The 12,628-nt window shown below is 43.1% G+C and overlaps 1 protein-coding gene across 1 annotated transcript in view; it reads right to left on the bottom strand.

Annotated features, from left to right (window-relative positions):
* AP1M1 (adaptor related protein complex 1 subunit mu 1) overlaps positions 1-11,321 on the bottom strand; it is a 48,842-nt gene extending 37,521 nt beyond the window's left edge. Inside the window, exons 1-2 of the mRNA XM_068233937.1 lie at positions 11,171-11,321; positions 2,532-2,688 (exon numbers count right to left, since the gene is read on the bottom strand). Coding sequence (XP_068090038.1) covers positions 2,532-2,688; positions 11,171-11,212 — 199 coding nt within the window. The 5' untranslated portion in view covers positions 11,213-11,321. The remainder of the gene's footprint in view (positions 1-2,531; positions 2,689-11,170) is intronic.
* Positions 11,322-12,628: the final 1,307 nt, after the last annotated feature.

The raw sequence follows: 12,628 nt of genomic DNA, 5'->3' as shown, positions 1-12,628 counted from the left end.
AATTACTTGCCTCAAATGGTAACCAAGCCAACCAGGGGAGATACTCTTCGTGATTTTGTAATTTCAAATTCACCATATAGTAATGATGACTACATCCGCATATAAAGCGGAACTGAATACTTAATAGGGGGGAAAAAAAAGTGTTTCACTTACCTGGGGCTTTTGCCAGCCCCTTTGCAGCCTTCTTGTCCCGCATCGGTCCTCCATGATCCTCCGTTACCCTGCCGCTAGCTAGTTTTATTACCGTCAACTGCGCCTGCACACCCCGAGCAATGCGTATCTTTGTTCGAGTTTCCGCTCGCAATAGCATCCTGCGCTAATAGCAGGACACTATTGCGGGCAGGAACACAAAGATAGATACATGTGGCTCGGGGCGCATGACGGTAAAACTAGCTGGCGCCGGGAGAACAGAGGATCGTGGAGGACCGGTGCAGGACAGGAAAGCTGCAAAGGGGCTGGCAGAAGCCCCAGGTAAGTGAAACGCTTTTTTTGGGGTATCAGTTCAACTTTAATATAAAGAATCTAACAAACAGTAAAAAAAAAGGTAATTCAACTTGCAAAACTGGAAGCTGAAAAACAAGTTGCTAGTGATACAGGGCAAAATTAAAAAGTTCTGCAAATATTTAAATAAAAGAAAGGTGGCAGACAGTACAGGACTTCTAAAAGAACAGCGAGGAAACTATTGTTGAAGATCAAGCTTTAATCCAGATTCTTAATGCACACTTTACTTCTGTCTTTATCAAAATATTGTCTTATAATACAGCTCTGGGTTATTCCCAGTCTACCTAAGGACTGGGACCCCCTAGACTTTTTGACAGCATTTTAGGATTGCTTTCAGTCGCTAACAATTTCCCAAAACACTTTGCCAATGTAAGTGGGTGGAGCAGATCCCATTGAAGCGATTGCGATTAGGGATATTGCAATCACAAAACATGCAGCATTTTGGGAGCGTTTTCATTCTAATTTATTGTATAGGAGCAGGGAAACTGTTTCCAAAATCGCTTACAAAACACTACCACAAATCGCTAGCTATTACGGCAGCACACTGCACTTTGTAGTGGGTCCTAGGCCTTATTCAGCATGAATTACCTAACACAGGAAGATGTGCAGGCAAGGCCAGATTTACCATAAGGCACTGTAGGTATGTGCTTACAGACGGCTGAAGATGGAACGGCAGCTCACTCCCGAGTGCCTCTTTCCATCCTTATGTAAGCAGAGTGCTGATGAGAGTGTAAATGAGAGGTTACTCACCCTGGTCTCAGCATTCCACTGACTACCTCTAGCTACTTAATACGGAGGTTCCTCTAGCTACCTAATACTTGGGGGCACCTCTAGCTACTTAATATTGAGGGTACTTTTCTGATGCAGGTTTTCCTGTCTACAGGTTCACTTTAAGAGTCAGTGAACACACAGCGTGTGTTAACCACTTTGGTCTATCTGGACGGATATATCTGTCCAGATAGCCTTCCCTCCTGCTGCCACTGCGCAGGGCGTGCTCTCGCCACCCTCCGTTAGCCCCAAGATCAATGAATGGGAACGTTGTTCCCATTCATTGATCTAAGTCCCCGGTAGAAAAACCCATGGCTTCTAATCAGAGACCGCGGTCTTTCTGATATAGAAAAAAAAAAAAGTTTCCCGTCCTCTATATGCTTCCTGGAAGCAAGCAGGGCAAAAAAAAAATCTCACTGTGCCCATCTAGTGGCCAAATAGTAAAACTACATCTACATACATTTTTTAATAAAATAAACCCACATTATTACATTTAAAATTAACGGTTTACCTCCCACACCAAAAATGACCCAAATAAAATTATCAAAAAAAAAAAAAAAAGTTATCTAAGGGTCTAAACTTTTTAATATGCATGTGAAGGTGGTATATTGCAAACATTTTTTAAAATTATAAGCTTGTAAATAGTGATGGACGCAAAACTGAAAAAAATGCACCAAATAAAATATTGATGCCATACATTGTGATAGGGACATAATTTAAATGGTGTAATAACCAGGACAAATATGCAAATAAAATATAGGTTTTAATTATGGTAGCATGTATTATTTTAAAGCTATAATGGCCGAAAACTGAGAAATAAATCTTTTCCATTTCTTTCTTTATATTCCAGTTAAAATGGATTTAATAAAATTAAACAATTCTTAGCAAAATGTACCACACAAAGAAAGCCTAAATTGTGGTGGAAAAAACAAGATATAGAGAATTGCAGTGTGATAATTAGTGATAAAGTTATTGGCGAATGAATGGGAGGTGAAAGTTGCTCGGATGCAAAAGTTGAAACACTGAAGGTTGAAGTGGTTAATTTTGAAATGTGTGAGGAAAAAAGTTAAACCTGTGTTTACAGGTGCTCATGGAGGGGAGGGTACATTTCTAAAGCAGACAAAAAAAAAACCAAACAAAAAAAAACACATTAATAGTAGCAATGTATGAACTTATCCTGTCACGAATGGTGCTTTAATTCACTTGGGGTACAGTCAAGTAATGTAAGTATTCATGTCCTTAAAGAACAAGAAAAAGGATACAATATAAATTATTGTGTTTAATCCACATAAACCGAACTCCTCCATGAGCAAGTATTGGAGACAGTGTTCCTTCCTCCTCCTTTTCCATTAAAATTGGCATAAAGTGTTCAACTTCAGACATATCCACATCTCCACGGTAATTGCGACAGATGAGGACCTGCAATAAAATGAGGTAGCAGGTGTAACTCTTAATGTTTCTATTGTAATTCTAGACAACAATACTTATCTTAACAATAATTACAAGCTGACCAATGGGGAGAAAAAAAACAAAAAACAAAAAAACCACACACAAAAAGTGGTGTTGGTCAAAAAAAAAAAAATCCCACAAAGAAACAGTTGGTTAATGAGATGCTAATTTTATGCAAATGTAAGCTTATGCAGCTTGCAAGTGGAAGTCAAATGCATAAGTATGCATAAAATTCGCATAAAATCTGCATCAACATGGAATTGGCATTTCATCCACCATCCTGAGAGAATATGTAGACAAAAAGCGTCCTAACATCTAAAATGTTTGCCACTTATTAAACTTCTACAGTGGACTACACAAAAAAAGCCTGTGTTATGTAAATGCTGGTCTAAAGCATTGTACAGACATTTTTAGTGTAATGTAACGAGGGGCACAGGGTATCCACACAGGATAAACTGAACGCACCATTGTGAGTCTGGGCCCACACCTCCAAAGCCTGAAAATGTGTTAATCCATAAAGAGGCGTAAAGCCCTGGGGAGGGAGCTGTGAAACTAGATTATCAGGAAATCCTTTTTAATACAGAGTTTTTATGGCTTTGCGTGATTAACTGAGGAAATATCTTCATACTCTGCAGTTCGTATTCAAGTTCTACTATGCAGCTATCATAAGGGGGAGGCTCAAAAATGCAGATTACGTGAAAACTCCAATCTCCGCCAATGCAGAGTGCCTTTTCAGTGGATTTTCGATTTCTGTTTTCCCAATTAGTTTTTATTTATTTTTTTTTTTGGGGGGGGGGGGGTAATTTTTTGCATTCTCCAATTGGCTGAATACTTCTGGGTTGACTGCATTCTGATTGGTCCAAAGCTTCAGAGTTCTGCGATTGTGAATCTACCTCACACCAACCCTCCCTTTACCTATTGCTAACACTAACCCTCCTGCTACCTAACATTACCCTTCCCTTCCTGCACATAATCTGTGCAGTGTAAACGCTCACCTTTCCTGCTGCCTCCTCCACTGTCAACCCCAAGTGCTACCAGGTGGTGTGTGTGACATCACTCATGTGCTTGTTGCCACATGTGGGTGAGGGTGGATGAGGCCGAGAGTCGCGGCAGTGAGACAAGTGAGTTTTTCCAGTGCATAGGCACCATGGCGGACATAGTTAACATTTACACTTGGGGGGGGGGGCACATCGGCCAGGGGCCCATCACATTGTCAAATGCCATTACCGCGCATACGATTGAGCACTTTCAACAGAGAGCTTTACAGCAATGTCTGCCCATAATCAATAAATCATTCGACAATGCAGACATATTGCAGCTCCAATTTTTATCTATCTGTTTCAATAAAATTATCGAATAGGATGTTTGATCGGTCTGCAAAATCAGTACATGTATGGGCACCTTAACTGGCCAACAATACAAATCCTAAACCCATAAAACTGCATATTTGTCACATAGAATAGCTTCTGATTTTTAAACAATGTACCATTACACAAATCGAGCCAGAGTATGCACAAATGTTACTTAAAATGAAGGTGAAAAACTGATGAGCTAAACCATTATATTTATCCTCCTACTCCTAAAAATGACTCATTATCCCTTAAAATTTAAAGTACAGATGCGGAATCACCCCCCCCCCCCCAAAAAAAAAACAAAAAACCCAGGAAGATATAATTACCCGGGGCTTCCTCCAGCCCCTTGCAGCCAATATGTTCCTTGTCCGCAGCTCCGCTTCCAGCCGATGGCCCGAGGTCCCCTTCGTTGCAGATACTGACTGGCATCTACTGCACAAGCATTTTGGCTGAGGCGCAGAACGCTCTAGACCATGTGAGCGCGATCACGAGCGGCACGGCCGTGCGTAGAAGATACACACCAGGCAAGGTCAGCATCTGCAATGGACCACTGGCTGGAAGTGGAGCTACGGTGAGGGACATATCGGCTGCCAGAAGCCCCAGGTAAGTCGATTTTTTTTTTTTTGCTCGGACCTTTTAAAACATTTACAAAGTATGTTGAATGTTTTACGGTCTCTAATCAGTAGCAGCCTATTAAGTGTCCGAGACGTAAAATACATGAACTATTTACCTTTTTATATCTGACCCCTGCGCTCAGTTGTAGTTTTCCAGGAAAACTTATGGATAGAATTCGCTTATCAGTGACATTTATTATATTTCCGACAAGACAGACGCAGTCAGTTCCATTCCTAGAAATTATGGAAACTCTTTCAGGCAGCAATGTCTCTTGGGTACACTTTAGTGTAAAGCTACCTGGAGTAAAGCTATACAATGTGCAGTACAGTGACCAGTACTGTTCTCACTAGGGGAGTGTTTGTGTCAGGTTGGATGTCTTGGTTCAGAGGGTTAGCCATGCCTACTCCTGTCCCTTGCCATGATTTCACCCAACTTTCCACTTGCCTCCAGCACTTTGCATCTCCTATATGATCTTTAGTACTGGCGCAAACGCTAATAGGTCTGAGCTAATGCCAATATTTATGCACCTTTTTTGTAAATGTATGCAGCTTGAAAACAGACTATTAAATTCTGAGACCTCCTCTCCACACACAAACTAACCATGCCCACTAATCTATTCCATACAAGTCACACAAGTTGAAGTGATAACAGGTAGGCAATGGAAGCAGCTTTAGTGAGGAAAGTCACTTCAGGTTTCATACATACCCCAAAAAAGGAATGCCTCTGGATACCACAGAGAACCTTGCAGGTCCTCTATCTGTTCCACCATTACCATGCCAGACTCAGTTGACGGTAGTTTACCTGCTAGTTCAAATAGCTCTTTTGCACTTCTCAGGCAGCCTTCGGAAGCACTTATGTCTTCAAATAGTTCCGAAAATGAGCACATCCGTACTGCGCACGCACAACTCTAGGTCTGCAGTACTTTCAAAGGCTGCCCAAGGGTTGCCAAAGACGTAGGAGGACAAGTAACTTCAACCATTGATCCGGCATGCAGTACCTTCCTTTTACATAGGTATGCATGAATCCTGAAGTCAATTTCTCACTTCAGATTTGCTATAATGAAAGGCACATTTTACAACAAAGGCCAAAGTCTCTCTCAGTACACATAAGAAAAAGACAAGAAGAAAATGTCTTGAAGTCTGACGTGGAGATGAAAACCTGTATGTTTTTATGTTTGCTTGTAACCCTGATGTGTTAAAGAAAACAGCACATGCCGCCACTTTACTCACCTATTTCAAAATCAGATTGTCCCTTTACAATCAGTTATATAGAGCAAAGTTTTTTTAATTTTTTTTTAGGGAGACTATTGGAGATGGTCAGTGATATATTACAGTGGTTTGCAAAAGTATTCGTCCCCCTTGAAGTTTTCCACATTTTGTCATATTACTGCCACAAACATGATTCAATTTCATTGGAATACCACGTGAAAGACCAATACAAAGTGGTGTACATGTGAGAAGTGGAGCGAAAATCATACAAGATTCCAAACATTTAAAAAAAATAAAATAAATAAATAACTGCAAAGTGGGGTGTGCATAATTATTCAGCCCCGAGTCAATCGTTTGTAGAACCACCTTTTACTGCAATTACAGCTGCCAGTCTTTTAGGGTATGTCTCTACCAGCTTTGCACATCTAAAGACTGACATCTTTGCCCATTCTTTGCAAAACCGCTCCAGCTCAGATTAGATGGACAGCGTTGGTGAACAGCAGTTTTCAGATCTTGCCACAGATTCTCGATTGGATTTAGAGCTGGATTTTGCAGTGGACTGTGCAGGCTGGTGGTGCAATGGTGTGGGGGATGTTTTCTTGGCACACTTTAGTCCCCTTAGTGCCAGTTGGGCATCGTTTAAATGCCACAGGCTACCTGAGCATTGTTTCTGACCATGTCGATCCCTTCATGATCATGTACCCATCCTCTGATGGCTACTTCCAGCAGGATAATGCACCAGGTCACAAAGCTTGAATAATTTCAAATTGGTTTCTTGAACATGACAATGAGTTCACTGTACTAAAATTGCCCCCACAATCATCAGATCTCAACCCAATAGAGCATTTTTGGGATGTGATGGAACAGGAACTTCGTGCCCTGGATGTGCATCAGACAAATCTCCATCAACTGCAAGATGCTATTCTATCAATATGGGCCAACATTTCTAAAGAATGCTTTTAGCACCTTGTTGAATCAATGCCACGTAGAATTAAAGAAAACCTGAACTGAAAATTAAAAGTCAAAATAAGCATACACAAGTCATACTTACCTTCCATGTAGTCTACTCCTCAGTGTCTTTCTCCTGTCCTGCATCCTGTTTGTTCACTGTGATCAAGGGAATTTTCCGTCCTCCATTTTGAAAATGGCCATTACCCATAACAGCTTTCTGGTCAGCACACAGTTAAACTGTAACATCGCCTACTTGAGCCATAGGGAAACATGGACATTACCTGGTACATCAGTTTTCATCTCAGCTATAAATGACAGCAACTGATATTTTACTGACAGCAACTGATATATTTCAGATCTGACAAAATATTGTCAGAACTGGAAGGGATCACTGTAAGAAGAAAATGGTGAGCTTCTGAGAGGAACTGATGGCAAGGTAACTAATGTTCATTTGAAGTTACCTCATGTGTTTATTTTAAATATTTTTACTCAGTACAGGTTCTCTTTAAGGTAGTTCTGAAGGCGAAAGGGGGTCAAACACTATTAATGGGGTTCGTAATCTTTTAGGTGAGTGTATACTGCAGTTGTAGGGTACAGTAGTTAGAGTATCTGGGAGGTCAGCAGGGTTGAGTGTAGTGTAGTTGCGGAGTCAGTAGGGGGTAAGTGTAGTGCAATAAGTTTATCTGGGGGTCAGGGTCAGCAGGGGTTAATGTAGTGTAGCTGGGAAGTGTGGCTTAGATAAAGACAGCTAGTGTTGGAAAAGGTCTACAAGATGCCCCTGCACCATAGACACACTAGGTTTAGCATAATTTTTTTTCCTGATTTTTGACCTCTAAATCTGGGTGCGTCTTACAGTCCGAAGCATCTTATAGTCTGAAAAATACAGTACTTTTTAATTGCAAAGTGCTAAATAGAAGATGAAAAATTATCTTCTAGGAGAAAAAAGGAATTGCATGTGGGCCGTGTGAAAATATCACCTAGGAGAAATCTCAGAAGAAAACAAATTGCATATGGGCCACTGTATCTTCTTATTATCTCTCTACATAAACACCTCCTTTTAAAAGAGAGTCTGAAGCGAGAATAAATCTCGCTTCAGACCTAATAGATAGCAGGGGCATGTGTGCCCCTGCTAAAACGCCGCTATCCCTCGGCTTAACGGGGGTCCCTTCACCCCCAAATCCCCTCGGTGCAGCGGGGGAATCTCTTCCTGGTTGGGGCAGGGCTAATCGCCACAGCCCTGCCCCACGCGCGTCTGTCAGCGCGTATCTCCGCCTCTCCCCCACCCCTCTCAGTCTTCCTTCACTGAGAGGGGCGGGGGAGAGGCGGCGATGCGCCGCTGATAGACACGACTGGAGGCAGGACTGCAGCCGTTAGCCCTGCCTCCAGGAACGACCAATTCTACGAGTAACGTTTGCGGGGGTGGGTTTGGGGGTGAAGGGACCCCCATTTAGCGGCGCGATAGCGGCGGTTTAGCAGGGGCACACATGCCCCTGCTAACTAGGCGCTCTGAAGCGAGATTTATTCTCGCTTCAGAGTCTCTTTAAGGGAACCTTAGCTACCACAGGGAGGGGGGTATTTCACTTACCTCGCTCACGTTGCCGCCCTGCGCAGTATGAGATTTCACTTACCCCGCATGAGCCAGATGGCGATGAGAGCGAGGAGACGCAGCCAGGGCCAAACCTAAACTTAGCCACTGCCGGGGACCAGAAAATGGTTCCAGGATGGTGTGAAACCAGGGCAGCTGCAGGGGGCTGGTAGAAGCCCCAGGTAAGTGAAACTTATTTTTTCCCCCTTTAGAAGGACTCTTGTGGTAAACCAACTACTAGAAGTCTTCTGGGTCCCTTGCCGCAGCTCTGGTGCGCCCCTGCGCCTCCCAGAACACTCCAGCCCACATGCAAGTGATTGCCAGCAGCGCTCACACAGTAATGGCTCTGCACCGGCAGGGACCCCGGGCCAGCGGCTGGGAGCAGAGCTGCGGTGGGGGGGGGGGGGAATATCAGCTGCAAGGGGGTGGAGGAAGCCCAGGGTAAGTAGAACCACATAATGCCCATCAGCAGCGCTTAGCTGGCAACCCGAGTTAGCAGCCTGGGTCCTGGTGTGCAATATCCACAATCCAAGTGGACATAGAGTTAGAATAAAAAGTTGTCCGAGCAAAGCAAAGACCGAGCCCGCAGCCCAGCGAGCGGGCAAGGGGACACAGATTCTACTAAAAAGGAGAATATCAATTTAAATGTCTGCTATTTTGTCAATGTATGCTAGTTTGTTGGAACTCTGGTCTTTTCCAAGTTCCTGCTGGCAGTTTCTGACATATAGTTGTCCCCAATGGGTTGGCATCTTCTGTGCAGTATGTTCCCAATGACATGGGCACATGTATGCACAGAAAACAGCAACCCATTGGGGTTGGAAATACTTCAGAGGCTGCCAGTGGGACCTGGAAAAAGAACAGAGCTGTGGCGGGTTTAAAGCTGCATACATTTTGCATGAAACTAAGAACTATTAGGACCTGAGCCCACTAACACCGTTTTGTCCATTTTTCACAGATTTTTTTTTTTTTTTTTTTTATAAACAAGCTTTGAGTGAACCTGAAGTAGAAAATAAACTTGAGACAAGGAAGTGTATCTGTATTAATAATGCTATATGGAGCTTCCCTAGAGCGCAGTGTTGCCAACCATCAGTAAATTTACTGACAGTCAGTGAAAGTCACCAAAGTCAACAAATCTGGGCTGTCAGTAAAGTCCATGAAAAAAATGTGGAGTCAGTAAACAAACCCTCTCTCTTTCTTAGAAGATCACAGCACTTACCGCTTATTAGTTCACATATCACTCTGGAATGTACACTGCTCTAGCTAAAGGTGGCCATACATCTGTAGACTTAGCGGCCGATCAACCATCAGATTAGACAATCATTATTGAGATTATAAAAATCGGTGCCATCAAGAGCATGCCTAGTTGACAATCAAACCAATTTAGGGCCGAAATCAGTTGCATGTATTGATCAAATGTATCATTCGGATATGCTGGAAAATCTCAGGTTGGCATGCTTAATAAGGTGTGCAGCGGTAAGGGCTGCGATAATCGAGAACAAATGTGACATAAACCCCTGGTCGCATCCCCCAAAATGTAAATGTATCAATGTCCCCCCCACCAGATGCCATGCATTATTACTTCACCTGTCTGGTGTCCGCCACTGCACTCTTCTTCCTCATTCGCACCCCATGTGGTTGCCGGTGTATTGCACGTAAAGGGCACATATGTGATATCATTCATTTAATTTCAATATTAGATGTCAGTAAAAAAAACACAAAAGTTCTGTCAGTAAATGTTTTGTGCTTTGTCAGTAAAAATGTATTTCCGAGGTTGGCAACACTGCTAGAGCGCCAATTTGTTATCTTAGGTTTAAAGGAATACTTAAGTCAAAAAAAAAAAATGACATTTACTCACCTGGGGCATCCCTCAGCACCCCGAAGCTGGATGGTGCCCTCGCAGCCCCGCTCCGATCATCCTGTCCCCGCCGGCGGCTACTTCCGGTTCGGCGACAGCCGCCGACAGGCTGGGAACGCGGCTGATTTTCCGCGTTCCCAGCCGCTGCTATCACTCTCTATGCTGCTGTCGGCGGCTGTCGCCGAACCGGAAGTAGCCGCCGGCGGGGACAGGACGATCGGAGCGGGGCTGCGAGGGCACCATCCAGCTTCGGGGTGCTGAGGGATGCCCCAGGTGAGTAAATGTCATTTTTTTTTTTTACTTAAGTATTCCTTTAAGGCCTGAAGAGGTCTGCTTAGTTTCATAAACTTTGAAAAATATTGAACTACACTAACATTTCTGCTGTTTATTCAGCACATACACATAGGACTTACTGAACTTATCACTATCTTGTTATTAGAAGCAATTACATAGCTATACAGAAGTTTTCTGACCTATTTCATTTTCAGCATAACCACTCCCTTACTATAAGAGATAAAGCACTGGTTTATTAAACCATGCATTGAAATAAAAATAAATATGTAAAAGAGTTGAGCTTTAGGTAAGGTTGGAACTAGACATTTATCCTATCATGCCATATGTCACTTCTAATGCTGAAGTATTGAATCCAATAACTTAACCTTTTGCGTTGCTGCCTCCTTTTATTACTGCCTTTCTGGAACCCCCTAGATGTGACAGTGTATAAGGCAGCCGCAGGTTGCCATACAATTCACCATACGGCTAGGGCATCAGCAGGCAGCTAAAGTGGGTGGAATTTGCGGGCCTCATTGCCAGAACTGGTAGCTGGTGCAGCTGCCTACTCCCAGCTAGCTAGCCAGTGTCAGGCACAGTCAGTCAGCCAGCTCACCTTCCCCTTCAGGTCCAGCACGTACACTGCGCTGGCCGACATCCTTCCTCCCAGCTGGCTGAGCACTCCTAAGCTACAGCGATGCTTTTCCTCCTCAGCCCCGGGGCGGCATCAATGTCTGCTTCTATTCATTATGTGCGTCCCCGTTATCTCGCGCCTGCGCAGTATGGAGCTTCCGATATCCCGCGCCTGCGCTTTGTTGCGCATGTCCGTCATTTTGTGCTTCTGTTCACTGCTGCTCGTGCTTGTGTTCTAGCCACTCGTGCGTGTTCGGTGTCACTTCTACTGAGATTGAACTGTTTTTGCTCGGCACCGTGCTTATAATTACTGCTTGTGTAGTGCAAAGGCAAATAGAATTGTTCTATATACAACAGAATATATATGGGTGTGTGTGTATATATATATATATATATATATATATATATATATATATATATATATATATATATATATATATATATATATATATATTTTCACGTTGGTAAGTAATGATTACTACTATTCAATCAAAGCATGTAATGAAGTGATTATTACCGTCACAGGATACTAGAGAGCTAATACTATGGTTGAGGGAGGGCCCTTCTGGCCCAAGGGCCCTGGTGTGGTCACAGCCACTGCATCCCCTTTTGCTATGCAACTGGCTGCTACTGTGGCCCCACTTTGCTTGGCTGTGAGTTCAAGAGTGCTTTCTAATCTATGCTGATGACTTAGCTCCCAATGCAGTGTGCTTCTGCATTGCTGTGTGTTGCATGCTCCCTATTTGATTATTCTGGCTGTGAACGAGCGCATCGAAATGGGCATGTGACTTCCACTTATGCCCAGAGGGAGGGGCTGGCTAGTCTAATTTAGGGTACCCAGCAGGAAACCTCATAAGGAACAACAGGATAAAAAGACGCCCAGAGAATGATAAAATGAAATAAAAACAATAAAATAAAGTTTGAGATGGCCTCAATGGAGACAAATTCATATAAAATTGACTTTAAAGGGAACCTAAACTGAGAAGGATATGGAGTTTTCCTTTTAAAATAATACCAGTTGTCTGACTCTCCTGCTGATCCTCTGCCTCTAATACTATTAGCAACAGCCCCTCAACAAGCATGCAGATCAGGTGCTCTGACTGAAGTCAGACTGGATTAGCTGCATGCTTGTTTCAGACTTGTAATCCACTTACCACCGCAGCCAAAGAGAGGAGCAGGACTGCCAGGCAACTGGTATTGTTTAAAAGGAAACATCCATCTCCCTCTCAGTTATGGTTCCCTTTAATAGCACTGGCAACGCATTTCGTGATACCCTGCCCACTTCCTCAGGCCAAATCAAGTGCCTCACTGTGTAAAGAGCCAAAGTTTTGAGAGCCTTTTCTAAATAGCCAGTGCTATTAAAGTTCATTTTACATGAATTTGTCTCCATTGAGGTAAGCCACCTCAAGCGTTATTTATTTTATTGTTTTGAATTCATTTT

This window comes from Hyperolius riggenbachi, chromosome 1 (assembly GCF_040937935.1).
Source record: "Hyperolius riggenbachi isolate aHypRig1 chromosome 1, aHypRig1.pri, whole genome shotgun sequence".
Taxonomy (NCBI): Eukaryota; Metazoa; Chordata; class Amphibia; order Anura; family Hyperoliidae; genus Hyperolius; species Hyperolius riggenbachi.
This window is presented reverse-complemented; position numbering and strand designations above follow the sequence as displayed.